The sequence below is a fragment of the Lissotriton helveticus genome, chromosome 7 (assembly GCF_964261635.1).
Source record: "Lissotriton helveticus chromosome 7, aLisHel1.1, whole genome shotgun sequence".
NCBI classification, from domain to species: Eukaryota; Metazoa; Chordata; class Amphibia; order Caudata; family Salamandridae; genus Lissotriton; species Lissotriton helveticus.
The window spans coordinates 1,637,797,850-1,637,820,661 of record NC_136068.1 but is presented as its reverse complement, the minus strand read 5'-3'; the positions used below and the strand labels follow the sequence as shown (position 1 = coordinate 1,637,820,661).

Sequence of the window (22,812 nt, the reverse complement as noted above, 5' to 3'; positions counted from 1 at the left end):
CTTCGGCAATCTGTCACGAAGAAAAGAACTGCACGGCTCGCAAAGTCTATTATTTTAATATTGTAAGCTTTTACTAAGCAGCGCGCCACAGGCGGCGTGGCGTGTTGCGCAGCTTACCAAGGTCTCTCAATACTGGAAAAAAAATAGACTCTGCCTAGACATGCCCTTCTTTTCATCGATGCAGCTCACTGCAGTGGACTCCTCCTCCTGGTTCGCTCCCACTCTTTGGCTGCAACTGCCTCCTACCCCAGCTTCAATAATGGCGGATGCGCGAAGATGCTTCAGCCAGAATCCAGGCTCTGTGCTGCTGGCCATCTAGCAGCCCGGACAGAAACTGGAAACAAAACAAACTGCAGGTGAAGTTTTGTAAATCGATCCGGATCATTCACCCCTGAGCTTTGAATTGGTCGGGGCTACTTGTATGAAGTTGACACACATGTCATGTTCATTTGCAATGTTATAGGACTCGCATTTGCGAGAGTTTAAGCTATTAGCATTGAAAATGACAATGCTTTTTATTTATACATTTTGAAAACCAACACATAAGTAAAAGGCATTGTCATTCACAATGCCAATAGGTTAAACTCTCGCAAATGCAAGATTTATTGCATTGCAAATGCTTTCTATTTTAGTATGAACTCCTCTTCGAGGGAACTCTGTACGAACTTTCCCAGAAAGGTTTCATATGGCTTACCAACTCCATTATGATCCACGTCTGGTGGCTGTGTTGGGCCCAAAACCATTCACTGATTTAAAAATAAGGGGGCAAGGAGTTCAGTGGATTGCCTATTGGATGGACAAATATAGTTGTCTTCAAGTTGCAGATGAGGGATGGGAGATAGAGATGAGGGCCAGGTAGAGACTCACTGGCTATGAAGACCACACTTTTTGGACTGAATCTAAACAACCTGGCACAGTGGCAAATCTGACTGTGGGTAGCTTGATTACAATTCTGCAACTGAATAGATCATATATTTTAAACTGCCCACTCACTGGGAGAGTTGAGGGCACCAGTTTCTAAAGGGGTCTGGGAGGTCAGGGAGCGGTAGTGTCCCAGGTTTTTACTTAGTGGGTGACAGCATGACGACTGTTGATTTTACCCTGGTGGAAACAAAATATTTCTTGTGTGGAGATTGTGGAGCCCCCACTAGCTGATGTTTGCCATACAGAAGATGACCTAGGGCCTATCAAATGTACCTCTTAGTCCCAGACACAGAGGAGAGCTTTGGGGGTGGGGGAAAATAAATGTGTGTGTTACTACCATGTGCAGAGCACATCCCAGTTATCAGCCATTAACATCTCATCAGTAAAACATTTAATTACTACCCCAGTCCTGTTCTCAGAAGAGATAAATGTACTTTGAAGGCAATGTCTAGTAGGATTGTACCGGTCCGAACAACTCGCATGGGTTTAGCCTCAACTTCACATAAAGTTTTAGCATCATCAGACATTTTTCCCACGTGTTGCAACAATTCAACTGGCTACTGGTGTTGACATCTACTTGTGGCTCTCTCCAATGTACTCACGATCTGTGTGAACCCTGAGCTGGAGGCAGCCTCTGCTATAAGTAGGGGGTAGGGTTCAATGTCACATTCAAAATGATGGTCTGCAACGCATTATGGGTGAGGAAACAGTACACCAGAAGAAAAATATTTTTATATCTTTTTATCATCTTTGTCCAACACACAAAGGCTGGTCAAATCAACTAACAATCTGCTCTTAAAGGAGGAACAGCATAACTCAGACATAACAACTGCAATGTAAATGCCTTGAAATCCTCCTGAATGGAAACCAGTTGCAAAGTTTCTCCTGCACCCAGTTACAACATATGTGTTTTAAGCCACTGGGATTAATATGCTGAAAGAGAAAAGAAATAGGAAAATGTTATGGATTAAAAAATAACAACGAAATACAATACAGCCATTAAACACCGATAATCAGTCCAAGACCTAACAGGGATCAACTACAAGTTTCTATACTGTGCTCCACTTCTGTAGATGTCCAAAACCTTAAATAGCAGTAACTACCATCAGCAAAGGGTTACCTGGAACTTGATTCAAGAATTCTATAAGGGAGGCCTTGATGGGAAACCTGATGGTGAAAGCAAAACTAGCAATTTTCTTTGTGAAATTGGCCTTCAAATGACCAATTGGCCATAGTGTAAAGGAACAAAGATATCATAAACCAGGCTCAGAAGCAAAATCAAATAAATGCGGTCACTGAAGTGACAAAACACTACATGCTAGAAAAGCAGTTTCAGTGCAAGACTCTGTGGCAACATAGTACTTAAACTAGAACCAGAGGAAAAAAGAAACAGATCTTTTAGGAGAACGTTCCAGAGTCCAGTTCTGAACGCTGTAAAACCAGTGAGAGGAACAGGTATTTGGTCGTTACAGGCCATCTGAGAAGGCTCCCAATAATTCAACACTGCACTTACATTTGAAGAACAAGATGAATGAAAAGTTCCTCTTTGCCTGCCATGACGATCTGGAATTGCTTCTTTATAGTTTTTTTTTTTTTAAACTGTGGCAACTTTAATGGTTTACACATTACAATCATGTTTCCAGTCAGCAAGAAAGCCTAGAACTGTATGTAAATGTAGTGGACAGCAACCACTTAAATAAATGTGCTATACCAACGGTGATCACATTAAATTTCTAATCTTCTGATTAATCTCCTGCCACTTGATACTCTTGAGCTCTCACATGAATCAATGAAAGGCTTTTGTGGAGCGCAAAGCTACTCCTAGGCGTGCCCCAATTCTAAGTACTGGCAGACTTAAAATCATCATTAAAGGCAGATTTTTAACTTATTTTTAACAATTTGACAGACTGCAACTAAGGAAACAAGTGTGGAAAGGAAAAACCTCTTGAGAGTACGGTTAGCCGAAAACAGACATTAGGTCAGATATCTAGATTAAATTTATTACCTTTTAATGCCAACTCATCTGCTTATTAAGTCATCGGTTGATGTAATATATACTTCTATGCACATGCTGAAATAAGTTTTACAGTCTTTATAAAAAAAACTTGATTCCAAATGTATCTGTTATCAAACATCACTTTTGAGTGGCTTTAGCTGTGCTAACTAAGTGTCAAACGTTCATATTCAATTGGACAGCATATCCGTCTTCGCTGATGTGCTATCATGTTGAATGATTGGGTAAATCTTTGACCACATATACTACAAGCATATTTTTTCTCACGGTCTGTGTGTCTCAGCTGGTGTCTTGTCAGTTGGGATGGCCGCTTAAAACTCTTCCCACACTGATTGCACACATGAGGTTTAGCATCGGAGTGTACCTGCTGATGTCTGACCAAATTAGACGCTTGGTTGAACGTTTTTCCACATTCACCACATGTGAAAGGTTTCTCTCCAGTGTGTTTTCGGTGATGAATTGACAGGTGTAATCTCCGATTAAAGCCCTTCCCACATTCACCGCATACAAAGACGTTGTTCCCCTTTTTAGTTTCGTTTTGCAAGATTTGCTCAGGCGAGGAAATGGATGACAATTTTGTTTCACATTCTTTACATGTATGCATTTTTTCCCCTGAGCGGGTTTTCATGCGATCAAGCTCATTTGAGTTTGCACTGTAAACATTTCCACAATGTGAACACAAACACGTCTTTCCTTCTGGCTGCATTTTCTGATTACTCGAGTATACTGCTTTGTTGTCTACCACAGTAGGTGGTTTATGTCCTTTAACGCTGATCTTCTTTTTCGGAGGCATATTTTGTTTTGTGAATATTACGGTTTGTTCAGAACACTGGAGAAATATGTCTGTTGCTTGATCCAAAATAGTTTTGTGGTGTTCCATTTTCTCTGTATATCCTCCACGTACCCTCTCCACAGGACTGTTAGGCGATTCCAACTCTGCTGGGTAGAAAAGAAGTTAAGCTGTTAATAGGTTTAGTGACTGAAACTCATTAGCCCTGATGCGCCAACGTTATCTCAATGTTCTTCACTGTCATTTTAAAGAGGTCTTTGGTACTTTCAGTGTAATGTTCAAGCAGAGCCTGTGACTTTCACATTAAAAAGCGAGTGTTTGAAAGACTATGGTTGATATATTATCAGGTATATCTCTAAATTTATCATTATTGAAACAAGAAGTGATTGAAACAAAGGCTTAAGCCAACACTTTGAAATTAATAATAGCCCCACTAGTTGAATTCCATTGATGAGCTCATGAGTGGCCCACACAGCTGCAGGAAGGCCAGATCCATGCATAATTTTCAGGCTTCCACATAAAATACATTTACACAGAATGAATGTAAATGGAAATCATTTGCAATGGCAGCAATTTACATGGAAACTGGCATGGATCCTCTGATCTGGGTTTCATTGGACAGCGGGGTTAAGAAAGACTTTTTCATTACTGAAAGGTGACTAGTTATATACAAATGAGTCCTAGCGCTTCCACATATAGGCAACTCAGAAAAAACTTTTGTACCACACTGGAATGCAATATAAGTAACCCAGTTTAAGGTTTTTGCCATTTCAGCCCTAGTATAAGCAGTCTTGAAATCCTAGGGATATAGAGTTTAAGTAGCATGTCTGGGCTTATGAATTCTATTTAGTAAGATTAAATGAGACAAACAAAAAGTGATGGATAGATTGGTTTTATTTAACCCCTTGGATGCTAAGGACATGCTAGACACATCCTCAGAACTGGTGAGCAGGTGCTGAGGATTTGTCCAGCACATCCTAGCACCGACCCAAAGGGGAAGAACTGGTGCTTCCTCCGTGCGCCACCCCACCCCATGCCCCCACCAGGGATGGCAGAGGGAGCGCTTCTGCTGCCACCCCATACCCCCTCTTTCAGCGTTCTGATGACGTCAGTGTGTGCACAGCACGCCAATGTCATCAACAGGTGCCGGGGAAGCACTAGAAGCTACTTGCTTCCAGTGAGTTGAGGGTGGAGGACCTCTTTTAGATAAGTCCTCGCTCCTGGGAGGGATCAGGAGGACAGAGAGACATCGGTGCATTCCTGCTCCACATGTGGGACCATGATCGCACAGCAGGAATGCACCCACTAGACACCAGGGATTTTCTTTTGTTTCGGGAAGCGGCCCCTTGGGCAACAGTCGATCCCCATTATTGGAAAAATATTTTCTGCCCCCCTTCCCACTGGGAGGCAGACAGGCCATATTTTTAGGCCACCCAATGAGGGGCAGAAAACTACTAGACAGGGGTTGGGCAAGGGTCACTCCCAGGGACTGGGCAAATATTGTGACCGTTTTCTGCCCCCCCCCAACCCCTGGAGGCAGACCAGTGATATTTTAAGGACCAATCTGCCCCCAAAGGGTCGGGGGGTGGGCAGAAAACCCCTAAACTCAATAGATTAATTTATTTACATGTTGGTAAGTAGCCCTTGAGCAGGAGTCAATCCCCATTATTGGGAAAATATTTTGGCTGTTTTCAGCCATATTTTTAGGCCGATGCCCCCCAAAAGGGGGCAGAAAGCCATTAGACACCAGGGATTAATTTATGTACATGTCTGAGTGGATCCTTGGGCACAGGTTGCTGCCCATATATATATTTTACTGGAGGTTTTGACTGTTTTACGCCCCCTCCTCCTTTTTAAGGGTAAATCAGTGATTTCTTAGGCCGATCTGCCCCCAAAGGGGGTGGAAAAATACTAGACACCAGAGAATCAGTTTCTGTGAGTGAACTGGATTTTGGTTGGCGGGTTTGCGAGTACTGATGTTTGGCTGGCTGTGTGTGTGTGTACTGGCATTTGGATGGTGGAGAGTGTGGTCTGGCATTTGGCTGATGGTGTGTTTGAACTACGGATTTAGGTGGCGGTGTGTGTGGACTGGCTTCTGGCTCGCGGCGTGTGTAGCTGGTGTTTGGATTATGGTGTGTGAGAACTGGTGTATGGCTGGGGTAAGGGTCACCCCCTTTAGGGTGTCAATTTCCTGCCTTTGCTTTGTGAATCCCCTTGGGGGCAGATTGGACGTTTGTTTTGTTGATCTGCCCCGAAGTGCAGACTTCCTAGGGCTTTATAATGTTAACTGTTATATATCTACTTTTTATTCTAGTGCAAATCTTTTGATTTCATTGGTGGCGACTCCTGCTTGCAGTTTCAGTATGGGCAGATCTGCTGGTTGTGTAGTTGCATTTGTCTGGTAAGGAATTATTTACCTCATATGAGTTTCATTGCCCTGCTTGATTATTTGTTAATGGTTGTGATAACTGTAACATATTTAGCTTATGATTTATTTATTTATTTCAAATTCACATTTGGATTTGTCCAAGATCTATATTGTGTTATCTTGTGTGTAAATTTTCTTTTGTTTTTCCTTTCTAGTGCAATGTCATTGGTGCTTGCTGTGTCTGTGCAGAGTAGGTGCAGCCGATTTTCTTGCCTGTCTGTGCAAGTGAGAGGTATCTTTTTCGAGCAACAAGAATATTGTGTGGATTGTCTTGATAGTTTTTTCAGGATCATTATATGTCAACAGTTACATTTACTTTTTGATACAGCTGACTTTGAAGAGTTCTAATGTGACACACTGTTGTTTTTTTCTGATTTGTTGTTGTGTTCCATTAGTAAGCATTGTGGCTGCCACAAGCTAAACCCCCAGCAGGTTGTTGGTTTCCCTTTTCAATCTGTCTCTGAGACGGACTCTATTTCTGAGGCAGAGGACCAAGTTGAAGATTTTGGCAGGGAATTTTATGTTTGAGGGGAATCCTTTAACTATGAATCCACAATTAGTGCTGATGAGGAGGACAGTGATATGCCAGTAGTGCAGCAAGAACAAGCTGGACTGCAATCAGGGGCTGGAAGGCTTCTCATTAGGACTGCTGAACATTTGGTTGCCCCCATCATGGTGCAGTTCGTTTTGCCCGACTTAAGTGGGGTTTCAGGAACACAGAGAACTTTTTTATATTCAAATCCTTTTATTGAAGATAAAATGAATTGTCAACAATAAAAGAAAAGAGCAATCTTGTGTAGCATTAGTATCAGACAGTTAGAGCAATGTCTCTTTTAGGTCAACTGATCCTGTCCAATTCTTGTGCCTGATACAAAATAGGAACATGTTACTTACTTAACATTTTACATACAATTATATACCTATAGTTAGGCAAGGGGGTGCAGGAGATTGCAGAAAGGAAAATAGGAAGTCCCCTTATGTGAGAAAGGGGGGCTAGGGGTCGCATTGATAAATATATTAATGATTAGATATTGGGCTATCCATGGGAGCTGTCCGACATACACTAGGTAGCTCATCCTCATGTAGGGGTGTATAGACATCTTCAAAAAGTTGCAAAGCCCGAAGTTTAGGTGGGGTAAAACAAGTGTATTCTAACCTGGAAAAGTGATCTAATAGTGGTTGCCATATGGTTGTGAATTTATTTGTGGTGTAGGTAATCCGAGCCGTGAGAAGCTCCATTGCCATGTTATACCAAAAGCGGGTAAACCATAGAGCAGTGGGCGGTGTATCTGTTTTTTCCAATATATTGCTATTGTCTACTTAGCTGCTCCCAGCATGTGTGATATTACGTGCCAGTCAGCTTGGGTCATGGCAAGAAGAGTTGTAGGCCTGAACCCCAGAATGACAATTTTTGATGAGGCTAAGGGTTTCTTTCCGTAGGTGGTTAGCAACGGGCAGTGCCACCTTACATGCAAAAAAATCCCTAATTGCATTATGACATCTCCAACAAGTGGGGAGGGTATTTGGGAACATTTTATGTAATTGCTGAGGGGTATAATACCACGGTGTCATGATTTTATAAGCGATCTCACGCTGCAATATACTTCTATATGTTGTCGGTATGTCCTGCAACAGTTGTTACCACTGTTAAAGGGAGAGCTCAACCTCACTGTGTGATTGTCAACTTGTTTGGTAGGTATGGGGAGTGCACAGAGCAGAGTGTTGCACCACTTGGTATGTTCGGGAAATCAGACCCCAAAACCCATCATAAGACCGAACTAATGTTTTTGTTGAGGTAGCTATGTAAGCACTACGTGGTCTAGAGCCTTGTGGGAGCCATGCCAAATCCCATAGGGGTCTGCAAGCACCAGCCCTATCCATTGGAACCAATGCTTCTCGTGGGCCACCCATTCAGAGATCGAAAGAAGATGTGCCGCTCAGTAATATTCTAGGACGTTAGGCAGTCTAATCCTTCTTTATCTCGAGGTAGCATGAGTTCATTTGAGAAGCGTGGTTGCTTATCCCATATATAAAGGTTGTTAAGTCTCGTTGTAGGCATAAAATGTGAGATTGCGGTATGGGTGTAGGCAGTGTTTGAAATAAGTATAAAATTTTGGGTAACACAGACATTTTGATCGCATTTAATCAACCTAACCATGATATCGGCAGGAACCTCCATGTACCCAAGTCTCCACGGATTGCTTTTCTATAACCCTGCCAGTTGGCCTGTGTCCATGTGCTCACCGTGGAAGTTAGGTTTTGTCCAAGATATCAAGTTGAGTGATTGGTCCATTGAAAAAGTGTGAGGGATTGGAGCTCCGGTAGCTCTCCAGCAGGGATTGTAAATTTCAAAGCCCAGGAATTAGCTGGGTTAATCTTAGGCTACTTCGAACACTTGTTGAAGCTTAAGAAGGGTCGGAGGGGAGGTTAGTTGCGCTGCTTTGAAAAGGTAAGTAGTAGGTCACCTGCAAATAAAGCTACTTTGTGTTCTATTCCCCCGAAAGCGATACCAGTAATGTTACCTGTTTGTCTTATTACAATGGCTATTGGTTCTACCACAATGGCGAAGAGCGGGGGGAGGGGAGAGAGGGCAGCCGTGTCTAGTTCCCCTGTGTATATGTATTGGGTTTGAAACTCTGACCTGTGCTTGTGGGGATACGTACAACGTTATTATCCTGGAGGTGATTATGAGGCCCAATCTTCTCTAAGACAGCCCTTAAGAAGTCCTATTCCACCCGGTCGAAAGCCTTCTCCACATCTAGCAATAACAGACAAGCCGGAATACTCCATTGATGTGCCTTTTCTGCCAGGTGCGCTATTTGTCTGACATGGTCTGCCCCCTAGTTGGCAAGTATTTTTGTGTATATTTTTAAATCTGTATTTAGGAGTGCGATGGGACGATAGGAGGAACATAGGGCATGGACTTTGCCAGGTTTAGGAATAAGTGCTATTTCTGCCATGTTCATTGTGGCTGTCGGGCCCGTTGTCTCCATAAATAAGTTAAAGAGGCGTAGCAATTGATCTTGGATTTGTGGTAGAAAAATGCGGTAGAACTAGACAGGCAGTCTGTCTGGGCCTGGTGTTTTGCCTATCGGTACCCCTTTTAGAGCCCGCTGAAGTTCTTCTAATGTAATTGGATCTTCGAGGACTTGTGAGTGCTGTTTATCTAATGGGGTCCATGGGCAATTGTATAGAACTGTCTGTATCTGCGTCAGTTGAGTCTCTTGTGTATAAAGCTCAGGGAAGTATGCCTGAAAGGCTGCCATTTGAACCCTTTCAGCTGTGGCCCATGTGTCCTACCTGGTTTTGATTTTAGATATGTGTGCCTTTGCTGCCTTCTTTCTTAATCGACGCGCCACCTTAACCCCTCCGTCATTGTATTTTTGTTTCAATGTCAGCAATGCGCGTTCTTCTGCCGTATTCGTTCTAAGTGCACTTAATTGTCCCCGAAGAATGGCATGATGTTGTTTATGGATAACTGAAGGTGCCTCTTGGTCTATTCTTTCTAAGGATTTTATGTCACTAGCCTTCTCGGCTACGCGCTATTGCAATGGATATGATTACTCCCCTAATGGTCGCTCGAAAAGCATCCCATACTATTGGATAGGGTGTTTCGGGTAGGTTGTTGGTACAAATAGGCTGTCCGGTTTTAGGTTTAAACCTATAATAACTGATAAAACCCCACCGGAAGGGAAATAGCCCTCACCAGTGTAAACATATAAACACAGAAAAAAAACCTGCACAACCACAAACTAAATGCCATTCAAAGAAAGGAAAAGGAGAGTGAAAGAGTCATTTTGATTTCTTCCGGAAGGGGGCAATACAATGTAACTTTGTTATATGAGGTAGCAGAAAGAAAGACTTGGCTAACAATATTCTGCTTCAGTTTTGTTGTTTAGGGATGTCACTAAAATATTGTTTCTTCTTCCTTTTTTCAGTTTTGTGGTCTTTGGTCTAAAGATACAGGAGTTAAAAGCATGTTTTAGGTGTTGGTCATTTATTTTATAAACTGTAGAGAATCAGGAAATATCAAAATCCTATTTGATTTTTTTGCTACGTTTGAGTCTTTCACTGATAGGAAAAATGTAGGTTTCATAAGAATCTTTACCAATATATACCATCACATTTAACCACAGAGAATGGGTAAAAACCTATGATACATCAGCCCCTTTTCTAGTGAATCAGTATTGATAGTAGGTGAATTGCCAAACACCCCAGGCTTTAAACATTCAATGCAAGGTATAGTGACGGCATATGTGAAGAGAGTCCAGTCACAAAGCATCTGGGGTACTGGTGAAAACATGAGACTTTTGGAAAACATGGAAAGCAGTGTCACTTGGAATGCTGCTGCAAAAAGTTCTTAGCAAGTTCAACAAAGATTGGAGTTATTTTGTTTGTAATTGCAGTGATTCGGCTACGTATATGAAAAAGCTGTGTGATGACCTGTCACAACCAATACCTGAGCTAAAGTGCTTCCCTGTAAGAGATCCTTGCCACTTGTTAGATGGTATGCTGAAAAAGCATCTTTACAATCTTAGTTATGAATGCTATTGACTTTTTAGTCCATTCTGGTGAACTGTTTTGTTATGCACGTACACTCAAACGCAAATATTTCTCATTTTGTGCTTTGTGTAGCATCAAAGAAAGAGTCCTCCCAACAGTGTCACTGAGCTGGTGGTTCTCAGTCCTAAAGGCCATGACTTCTATATTATCTATGTGGCAACCGTTTACAGAAATCTTGCTGAGTGAGGATGCCAAAGGCAAGAAATGTGAGGATCTTTGATCACATATTGATAGTGATTTGAAAAAAGTATTCTCTACTGCATTCTTAGATTTTTACAGGAAAGCATGACTGCTGTAGTGGACATAGTGAAAAAACTAGAGTCCGAAAACACTCTAAACAGAAATGTAAGGAAATGTATTTTGTCAAAGTTTGAGGTTTGCAAGGGCTTCTGGGCAGAAAAACCTGGTAAAAGCCACGCAAGTCACTGCACCCTGGAATCCTCCAGCTGTCTAGTTTTAAAAAATGTGCAGGTTTACTAGTTTTCCATAGTTGCCGACTGACCTAGGGCCCAAAATCCACAGCTAGAAACATTGCAAAATAAGGGTCAGTTTTCAGTGGAAAAAAATTATGTGTCCATGTTGCATTTTAAGCCCTTTTGTATCACAGGCCTACCTACACAAGTGTGGTACCATTTGTTACTTCAGGAGACCTAGGGGAACATAGAATAGTGGAACATGCTTATTACCAGTTGTATTTCTCTGCATTTGTGCCTTGAAAATGTAAGCCAGTGTGTAAGATTAAAGGCCTTTTGAGAAATGCCCTCAAATTAACATGCTAGCGTGGGTACCCACAAATTCAGAAATGTGTATGCAACTACGGCTTCTAAACTCCACATCTTGTATCAATTTCTGAACTACACATGTTTCCTTGATACCAATGTTTCACCTTTTATATTTTACCATATGAATTTCTCTTTACCCGGTACATGATGAAAAACCGTTGGAAAGTGCATGCAGCTCAATTATTGGCTCAAGTTCTTAGAAAACCCACAAACCATATACCTCCGTAACCAGAAGGGTCTAGCAGATGGAATGGTATATTGCTTTCGTAAATCGGCCATCGTGAAGAGAAGTTACAAATGAAAACATTGTCACAAATTGCCGTTCTTTCCTACTCATTTTCAATATATATACTTTGCTATTCCTACACAAATGACCCCTCACTGAGTTTGTAATTTTGTCTACTTTTCAGAATCAATTATCTCTCCAGGATCACCCATGAGTTTCACACTAGTTTCTACCACAAACAGAGTAGGATAAAAACACAAAAATTAGGAAAAATGCCTTACCTCTTTGAAAAATGCAAAACCTGTGGTAAAAAATCGTTCTTTTTATTCAGCTCTACATGTTCCTGAAAGTCAGGAAAATGGTGACTTCAGCACAGCAAGCGTTTTGCAGGTGCCATTTTAAGAAGAAAACAGCCACTTATTTTTCCAAATCCCCCGCCCCCCACCCCCAAAAACAAAACAAAAAATAGCTATATGTTGCCTTTTTTCTCAGACTTCTCTAAAGGAATCCACAAACCCCGGGTACCTTTAGGATCCCCATGTTGTTGGAAAACAAAAGATCCAAATTTGGTGTGGAATAACTTATGTGGAAAAAAGTTATAGATGCCCAAGAGCAAACTACCCTAAATAGCCAAAACAGGGCTTAGAATTCTAAGGAGGAGAAGGGTTAATGCTTCTTGGAAATCAATCAAAAGAAGGGGGGGCTAGGACCAAATTAATGTCCAGCACTCATGCTTGCATCCAGAATATGCATACAAAAGGAGGATAGCTGTTCCTATAAAGAAAAGTAAACAAGCATTGGCATAGCCACTAGGTCTCGCCTTTGGGACATAAGTATTTAATTATGCAGCACAATATCCTTGGTGCAACATCAACTGTTGCATGGCTAAACACTTATAATGTCCCAAAGGCGAGACCTATTGACTATGCCAATGCTTTTTTTGTTTGAAGTGGGAGGAACTGGCCTGTCAAGAGCTTCTGTGAAAATACCTCGAGTAAAGGGGCATTGCCAACTGTAAGTAAGGGGGGGGGTTGATGATATCTGGCAGCATCAATAGCAGAAAAACTTTAAGCCCTTGAACTTTTTTATGTACACAAATTGTAGAATGTCATTCGCTAGTCAATAACGGATTATTTGGGAATGGATTACCAAAAGTGTGATACAAAGAGAGAAAGAAGGACAGATCAACATTGTCATTAAGTTCTAATTAAAGAAAAAGGCATATAAACATCTGATAGGCAACAACATACACATTTCAAGAAGACATTTAAAATCTATCCTGTGGAATTAATATTTCCTTCCGCGATATTTGAATACTCCAAACGGGGAGAGCACTTCACCGAACTAAAGGCACCCAGTTCCCAAAGAAAAAGCATCAATGTACTTTTGTGCCCAATAAATAAATTGTTATGGCCTGGTTCAGGACCCTCACAATTAACACATTTAGGAGTGAGGATCATGGCAGAATCCAACTACCTATGACGCAGGTGAGGAGCTGTGAGCAGCTCTTCATTTTAAACTCACCAGTGTAGCATCAGCGCCGTTCGGGATAAAAATAGGTTGAAATACAGGATCGATATGGGCTGAGCCTTCGGGTACAGAATCACTCTCTCACCTCTCTACAGGGTGGTGTTACAACACGGAAGTGGAGCAGCGGCGGTCTGTAGGCAAAGAAGTGAAGAGTCTGCTGATGAAAAATGACGACAGCAAAGACGGGTGGCTCTCGGCGTCCAACTCCCACCATGCAATGCTCTGCAGGAAAACAGCCAAGGCATTTTGAAGGTGTCATACACAGAGCATGTGGCTGCTTGGCAGTTATGCAGAAGAGGTCTGTGGGGATAGGGGGCGAGTTAGACATCGAAGGCTTTGGGGGGCACAGCGCCAGCTGGTAAGGACAGGCTGACAGTCCGCACTGCATATATCGTGACACAGGACTTATGGGGTCTTCTTCAGAGCTATACTGTGTGCTGGGCGGGGGATCGAGAAAGCTTACGTTTCCAGCAGCCCATTGGGTCAGAGGAGGCTGGGCTAAAAGTGAGAGCTGGGTTAAGCCACCGCGAGGGCAGAAGCAGACCCTCTGCGCCCACCCCGTACTGTATACAATGGGGACCCCATACAAGCAGAACAGCCACTGCCCCCACCTCATGTATAGCCACAGCTCCCCCGCCCCCAACCACCAACTCCCTCTGGGACCTTGACCTTATTAAGCCGAATCCCTTCATGCAGACCACCATTCATTCAACCCCTAGCTCCCAGCACTCGGCTCCCATGCTATCTGGTTTAAGGCATGGTCCTCGGCACCCAGCAACCGCTGCGGGAGCCGCTTCCTGCCACCGGGGCATGGGACCTCCGTGGGGGTGGGTGAAACGGTGCTGGAGGGTCCGGGGAGTGAAAATGGTAGCCGGTCGCACTGTGGGATCTCAGGGAGGAGGGGAGGGACCAGCCAGCCTGTATGCCGTCCCCAAACCGCTTCTTGTCCGAGACATCCCTGTGTGCAGTTCCCAGACCGCCCTTCTGAGGTACCCACCTCCCCCATGAGCAGCGACTCACTGGCGGCTCAGGCAGAGACAGGCAGCACTACGCAGCGCACACTCCTCTCTGGCACGGTAACGGAGAGAGAGCAGCGTTAAAACCATAGGCCACCCTTACACCATCAAAGAACACCAAAGATGTTAATGGTGTGGCCTTTTTTTTTTTTAGATATAGCACAAACTTCATAGGCACTGGAGCGCTTTACAATAACATATAGGCACATGCATCAAAGCAACAAGCAACAAACAAGGGCGCCTCGTGAGGCAGGCGCAATTCACTCGCGGGAGCGATAATTGCGACCAGATGGGCCGCGCGCTCCCGCAAGTGAATCTCCCGACGTGCACGCATTGCCATTGAAGGCAATGGAACGCGTGCACGGGCTTGGCTGAAAAGCCAAAGTGATGGCAAAAGGTCATTTGCCTTTGCTACGCATGTGCGCTGCGAAGGCGAGACCTAAAAAGGGGGAAAGCATGGTTGGAACATATTGTTATCCGGAAAATCTTCCTTATTGGAAAATAAAGCCCTCACACCCCCGAATGGGTGTCATGCTTCATCGCAGGGCTTTGCTCCTCGTAGGGTCGGCGCTGCACTACTCCGCGGTGTAGTAAACTGGCTCTATATATACATCAAAGTGAGGTATAGTGTGTATAGAGTCCAGGTGACCCTAGAGGTAGGCAGAGGTTAAAGTTAGATAGAACCTTACTCTCTATTTGTAGTGGAGTGGTCGAGCAGTAAGGCAGTATCCGTGGACAGTGTTAAGCATTTGGTGTGCACACTCAGTCAGCAAATGAATTCACACACTCAAGGACTGAACTCCAGACCAATTGCTTTTATATAAAAAAGATACTGTTTTATTTTTAGAACCAAGCAAGTCTGGCACAGGCAAGCATTAAATACTTTACAGTAATAAGTTGCTGAATGTAGAACAGTTTGAAAATGCAATAGGAATTGCACTTTGTTTGATTTACAAGGGATGCAGTAAGTTGCAATACTTAGCAAATACTACTGTACATTGAAATGAATAGGATTTTTCAGTAAATTACAGGTAAGTTACTTTTCATGTTACTTTTCTAACTCCGTGCTGGATACCTTGATTCAGCACTGGGAAATTTCCTGCAAACAGGTAGGTAAATGCGTTTTGGTTATTCGTACGATTTTTAAATAATATGTTTAGATTTCAAAACTCCACACAGAAACTTTTTGGGAGAAAATTGTCAATGTTATCCTATTGAGGAAAAACAGGTTATCAGTTCAAAGGTAAGTTGTCGACTGTGGGAGTCAAGATTCTGGGGTTAGACTGGGGGTCTCCCAGGGTCAGAGATGCACTCTTGTTACACCCTCAGCGGCACTAAGGCGGCTGGGTGCAGAGCGTTGAGGCCCAATGTTATCCAATGGGTTGTGGGAGCAAAGCTCCAAGGGTTTAGGTCAGGGCAAATGGGGAAACAAAGTAGCAAGGTGTGCAACTCACTCTTATATGATGTTTATGCACAAATGCCCTTCCGAGTTAGCACCCATAAAGCAAAGTGTAACAAAGGTACATTTTGGATTACGGTTGTTTTTCTCATGCAAGGTGGAACATCGTAGTTCACGCAGCAAGTTTATTTTTGGAGTCAGAAGAATATGAACATTGCAGCAATGAAGCACTAGATAAAGAACAATTTTAATACATCGCCAGCATTTATGAAAATGTTAAGAGTTGCATGAACATGTTTTACAATTTAGTACTTGTTGAGGAGTAATGCATTATGGGACTAGTGGTGTTTACAGGGGAGCGTGGGAGTTTCCAGTGACAGGTGCTAATTACGTGGAGAAGAGGGGGAGGGCTGCTTGCAGGGAGGGGCTGAAGAGCAACTTAAAGTCAGGAGGGTGAAAGGGAGACGGGAAACTTCATTTGGGATGGAGCGAGAAGGATGATTGCGTCTTAGCAGGTATGAAATGAACATGAGGAGGAAATTTAAGAGATGTTGCTTTGAAGATGAAAGGGAAAGGATGTTTACATTGGAAGGCTGGGGCAAAGGGGTGAAAGGTTGGGAAGCATGACATGAGAAAGGAGAGGAGAGGCTCGGGAGGGTCACGTTTATATGACGGGGAAAGTAGGAAAGAGTAGATTGAGGCTGCAGGCAGTCATGGTTAAGGTATGGTAATGAGTTACTGAGTGAGAGGAAGCAAGTTAGGTTCCTTTATAAAGTGGGGCTTGAGTATGTCAGAAACACTAGGGGGAGTGAAAAGAATGCATTCTAAGTTTTACTTATAATTGAGAATAGGTAGAGAGGGCAACTTTAAACGTGAGATTTTTTTTATTTATTCGCATATATTGGCTGATGTAACATTAAAGCATGTGTAATTGTTATTTTCAGTTTTCCCTGACGAAGGGCCCCAGAGGCCCGAAATGCATTGGATTTTAATAAAACTGCTACGGATGAATTTGGCTCTAGTCGTGTTCTTGAAGAGAGGTTCGGATGGCCCAGCAGGAGCATTGGAAATTTGGGAAATGGCTTTTTCCTTGCATGAGGAGTATAATTAACTCAAGTGAAAGTGTGGATTACTAATGGAGAAAAATAATGACTTGTAAAATGGAAAAGAGGAAAATGTGGAGAAAGATAACATTGCAATTGCATTTTTGAAAATAGCTGTGCCAATGGTTAGGGGCAGAAAGGTGTCCCAATATATGTGGTTACACAGGGATGTGTGACATGTAGACTCTTCACTTTTGTTCTGCACAAAAACACGCAGACTGCAAAGGCAGTGTGTGAGTACAGGACCTCCAAGGGTGGCACAATAAGTGCTGCAGCCCTTAGAGGCCTTCTCTGGTCACAGTGCCCTGGGTACCTGTGGTACCATTTACGAGGGGCTGACCTGTGGCCAGAGATGCCAATTGGGTTTAGGCTCAATGCAATTTTAGGGAAGGAACAAAGGCTCTGGTTACCTGATTAGCAGGAGCCCAGGGCACACCCAGTCAAAGAACATCAGCAATTCAGCAAAAAGTGGGGGCATACCATGCAGAAATAGGGGACTTTCTCACACACACGGGCCCTGCGAGAGAGCTTTTTGGCAGAGGTTTTCTATTTTTCCGTGTGGATGAGTGAGGGAATTTGAAGGTAGGGTAGTATGTATAGTGAGGTGTATTTTAAAACTACCTACGAGGAACTTCAGCTATCTCAATAGATTACCTATAAACCCAGTCACATATCCCGCTTTAGTGTAGGGTAAAGATACTTTATCTGTCAGTCCTGAAGAAATGCCACGGATCCCTCCTGGACCACTCAAGCATTAAACAGGTCAACTTTAGTAGATATACTGTAAAACTGTCGCGGTCCATAATATCCCACTGACAACACACACATTCTTGTTTTTAGCTATGGCAACGGTACAACTGATTAAAACCAACGATACTCCTTAGGTAGTTTTAAAATACATCTCACTATACACACTACCCAACATCCAAATTCCCTCACTTATAACGGCAAAAAAAAGACCTCCGCCAAAGAGCCTTCTCGTGGGGCATTGCAGTGCCGGCCCTACGAGAAGCAAAGCCCTTTGATGAACCATGACATCCATTCGGCTGTGTGGGGGCTCCATCTTCTGATAAGTAAGATTTTCCCCGATCACAATACTTTCCAACCGTGCTTTTCCGCTTTTTACTTTTCTCTATAGGAACAGCTAATGCATCTTAGCCATTGGGAATGTATCCGAGTAACAAGGTTTGGCAGCTAGTTTGTGCTGGTAAAGAAATGTAACAAACATGTAGTTAGTCTTCTCCAAGCACAAACTATTAGGTATATTATATGCTAGGCAGAATTTAGTATCTACAGATTTTGATTTGGCATGAGCACAAAGCATACAGTGTATGTTGTATAAAACTGAACACGCATACAAACATGAATCGTACAAAAAAAATCCCAATTAAAATTTAGTTTTAGGTGAAAGAGGTGATTGGATGAGCTGAGTATCGGGCAAACAGAGCAACAGCACGAGTACGTAAGAACAGCTCTGTTATTTGTATGGGTAATTGTTTAGTTTGCACTTATTTAACTAACAAAAATCAATATGAACATCTGTGGTGCTACCTTTAACGTTAAGGAAAAAGCTCCTCCCCTTGACCAGTTTGTTGCTCTTGCTTACTATTTTGATCTCGTTTCACTATTGCTGGGAGTAGGGTAGGATTATCTAACATAACATCTTCTTTGATCAAAGCTTCCAGTGTAAGTCATCAGTGACAATGCAGGATTTGAAAACCAATTATTCACTGCTGGGGCATCACCAGGCTCTCTGGTTTACGGTGTACTGGCACTTCTCTCGGGTCTCCAGAGACCTGACCGAGGTTGTGGCATAGCAATTGATGGTCTGCTAGCTCACCTGCCGTCTCCTACCTCTCTATGCTCGCAGTAGACTTAAAGAAGGGTAGAGAAACAAAGGGGGTGGGGTCGGGAATGAGTTAAGGAAGTTGGGGCCTGGATACCCTATTAGGTGATTAGCCAAACTTTATAGATCCTGATTGAGTGGGGGAAGGATGGCAGGACACCAGGTATTTTATTATGTAATTATTGGCAGAAAGCTAAATATATTTCTGTGTACTTGCAGGAATGGAGAATAAAACGTAAACGTAAACGTGGTTACTTATATAGCGCACGTATCACCCCCGCAAAGGGGTCTCACGGCGCTTGCTTAGGGAACCCGTCCTGGTATTCCCCTGTGAGATAACCCCGGCAGGGTGTCCACAAGGTGAAAGCCAGGCATCCCGCCGCGAGGGGCCGTAGTGGAGATTAAGCAAGCTATTGCCCAGAGTCGCAGAGTGTGAACCCGTGAGTCGAGTAGGCACCGGGGCAAGAATTATCGAGTCCGTGGAATTTTTAGCCCAAGACCCGCCGAGGCGGGGAATTGAACCCTGGTCCAGGACCGATCTCAGCTTCCGGGTCTGCTGCCTCTAACCCCTGAGCCACACTTCTCCAGAATACAGAGCAGGCTAGTGTAAGGCAGGGTGGTGTAAGGCAGGGTGGCAGGCAAGTTTGAAACATTATTTTGATATGAGAGGATAGAAAATGGCATCACTGCAGGTACATAATATTTTTAGAAACAACTGTGTGAGGGGCCGAGGAAGGTGAGGCATTGAAGTACATGCAAATCCTCATCCCCATTACTAGAAAACACCTGGGCAGCTGACCTGATTGGTCAGCGTAGTGGGGGGTGGGAGCAGAGGGGGGGCAGTAGTATTGGGGGTGCATCATACACAACATTAACTTATAGATTGAAGGAGAAGAGGGGGTAATCTTTGATGTGGATGTCTCCAGAAGTATTAAAATCAATGTGGCCATCAAGAATACCGAATGTTGAGGAGAGTGCTCCTACTCCTTAAAAAACCTACTCTGGAAATCACCAGCGTGTTGGTGTGATCTTAATTGGGCTAATCCAACAATCTAGATTCCTGCTTTACAAGACAGAATATGTAATCAAAGGTACTGTTCTAATTGCCTAAGTTGCTCAACATCTATATATTGCCTCTAATAAAGCTTATAAGATCATTTGGCTGCTCTATCACCACCTACGCTGATGACACTCACTTCATTGTTCTACTTGACCTGTTAACAACCAATACTGCTGGTAACTTGAACTGTATTTCGGATGTTCATCTGATTACCTGACACTTCCTCCAGTTGAACACCAATAAAACTGAAATTTTACTGGCAGGACTTATTTTGGCCAACATCTTTTGGGGGCCCTCCACCCCTCTAATCCAAGCCGAATCCAGAAAAATCATTTTAAACTCCGATCTATCCAAGGAGATCGAAACAAATTGTTTCTACCTCGGATTGTTAGGGAACATATTGCCTTTTCTCCCTAAGCAGCATCACACACTGGTATACGCCTGCATACTTTACAGAGATTATTGTAACACTGATTTCGGGCTAATTGCTTCATCGCTGAGGGACCTAGCACTATCATATGCAAAAAGAACAATTGATGGACAGAATGCAGAGCAACTCTGATCATAAGCAGTGTGAAAAAAGAACTGGAACTAAACCGTGGAAAATGGATCGTGTAAGTCCCTGTACATTAATCCAGTACTTAAAGCGCAACACTGGATCCAGTTAGATGTAAGTATTTACGTCCAGATTCACTGCAAAACATACAAAGCTTACTGTACAAACAAGCCACCGTTGTTGCTCAAATTGCCATCTTACCAGTGCAACAAAAAGTACATTTCTCTATGCAACTGACAAAATTATCACCCAACAAATCGTTAGGCAGCCAAACCACGGAAGTAGATCACTTGAAGCTCAAAAGCACAGGCTGTAGAACAACTTGAACGCAAGCGACAGATGTGAACTAATCTGTAACAACGTCAGAAAATGTATGACCGAGTCTCACCTGTACACACATTCCAAACATCCCCAACACTCACAGGTCTGACAAAGCCCCGAGTTCTCTGAAAGGTCCGAAAAGACACGGTGCAATCTAAAACTGCTATAAAAATATATGTTAAAGAAAAAAAAACTCCACAATTTTTGTTGACGACATGCATAATCACACACTCCAAGACCTTGCCAAGTCTGTAGAAAATACAATCTGAAAATTAGATTGAAGCTTTAACAATTCTGTCCTTCTGCTGTTGTCATTAAGGTCTGATCATACTCAGTAATTTAACAAGCATTTGCAATGCAATAGGTCTCGCATTTGCGAGAGTTTAAGCTATTAGCAATGTATATGACAATGCCTTTTGTTTATGTTTTAAAAACCAAAATATAAATAAAAAAAATTGTGATTTACAATACCAATAGCACAAACTTTCATAAGTGCGAGACCTATTGCATTGCAAATGCTTGTTTAAATGGTTAGCAAAGGCATATCAAAACAAAAATACTTACATTTCAAATGGACATGCCATAAGCACTGACCAAAACCTTTAGATGTCCGCTCCTCTGCAAATGAGAGTACATAGTGCTTGCTGATTTACCTTTTAGTTTTCCTCTCATTTATTGAGGTATGTCTATCACATACCAAGCAAGGCCTGCCTTTCCCTTCCTTTTTATGCATTTGAAAAGAAAATGCTCTGACATCTCTTCTGGGACAATTGTCTGCGCTATATAAAACCTATCAAATATATCGATAAATAAGATGTTTCTGAATCAGATGTCTTGTCTCCATTCCCATAAGAGATGTTTTGTTTCCTACTGTAATAATTATCCCTCCTGATAGAGACAATGCCTTGAAAATGATTTTGCGTCACCACAGATCCAACCCAGCAAGAATTTGATGCAGTGAAGCACCTCGTTTTGTGACAGCAATCATCACTGGCTTAGGTTGGAAACTTAAGCTGGCTTCTAACATACCAGCTTTCCTGTTGTCATTTGTCATTTTCAGGTATTCCCTGAGTTGGTGTTCTGATTTGGCTATTTTGGTAGCGTTACAGTAAAAAGAGGTAGGCTGTGGTGCCTAGTGCATACTGCCCATTCATATTGCTAAACGCGCCCCTATAAGAAGAGAGAGAGGAGTGTGTTATCACATTCTAGCTGATTTTCAGGCCTTGCTTCAGTGGTATCGTTGCCCAACTTTTATGCATCTACGACTACATTTCAGTCCACAGCACTCGCTTCCTCAGGCCCCCTCTTTCCTCGTCTTTCTTCGGCATCACTTCTCCATATCGTGGAGTGGGGCCATGAACATCAGCAGGTTCAGGTGTAGATTACATTTCTGATATTACTAAGGGTTAAGCCCCTCCTCTCTTTTGTGGAAGCTCTCACCATAGTGGGCTACAGCAGTTACTCTTGGATTGCTCCTTGTCTGTTATCGCACTATCCTTCCGGCACACTTTCAAAGCATGTGGTCCTTCAAAGCGCTTGTTCTTTTTAAAATGTGCAATTTACCACTTTATCACAGTAAATTACAGGTCGATCTTGAGAGCCATTTGAAACTGCTTCTTTTGCACAGAATTTCATAGGTGTGCATAATGGTTTCTAATGAACTTTTCACAGATGAAATGATACCCAGTCATGATATGCATGCTGTTTGTTATCTAGATGAGATATCATATAGCTGCAAAGAGTTTTCTTCCAAAAATCCTTGGGAGTTAAACACGGCACTTTCAACTCGGTGCACATCGCAACAGGGAGAAGCGGAAGCCCGTGCAGCTCAACCAAGACCTGAACATTATTCGTTAAACTGAAGATTAATCTTGGTGCTCAGTCTGAATGCTCTGTCGTTTAGGTGTTCAGCCTTTGTTAGCATTGTTATTTAAATTCAAAAACAACAAACGGCAAATGCAGTGCATTAGCGGATACAGAGTGGCAGCAGAGGTACTCAGTATAGATGCGCGGCTTTGGGTGCTCAGAAAGGATAGCATCCGTTTATTCTGACCTGAAGAAAATGAGCAGCGATAAGAAAATGTAAGATGCAAATATGGACTGAGGATTCTTAAACACTATGCTATTTCTGCCTTTATTTGGGGTCCTTCCTGCGAAGGGTAACAACGCCAAATTTCAAATAATCCAACTGCAATCTCACAATTCACCACTGGATGGCCACAAAGCCCTCTATTTATGCCTACAAACTGCTTAC

The 22,812-nt window shown here is 42.8% G+C and overlaps 1 protein-coding gene across 5 annotated transcripts in view; it reads right to left on the bottom strand.

Annotated features, from left to right (window-relative positions):
- Positions 1-1,652: 1,652 nt before the first annotated feature.
- The window catches only part of LOC144770629 (zinc finger protein 197-like), a 238,258-nt gene continuing 217,098 nt past the window's right edge, over positions 1,653-22,812 (bottom strand). For 2 of the 5 annotated variants that reach the window (XR_013598960.1, XR_013598961.1), the window contains exons 4-5: positions 2,930-3,877; positions 1,653-1,857 (exon numbers count right to left, since the gene is read on the bottom strand). Coding sequence is in view for 2 of the 5 variants with exons in the window: in XM_078655317.1 (XP_078511443.1) it covers positions 3,084-3,877 (794 nt within the window). In the remaining 3 variants the exon portion in view is untranslated. Of the gene's footprint in view, positions 1,858-2,910; positions 3,878-22,812 lie in introns of those variants that run through there. The other 3 variants (XR_013598962.1, XM_078655317.1, XM_078655318.1) reach the window with 3 other exon arrangements.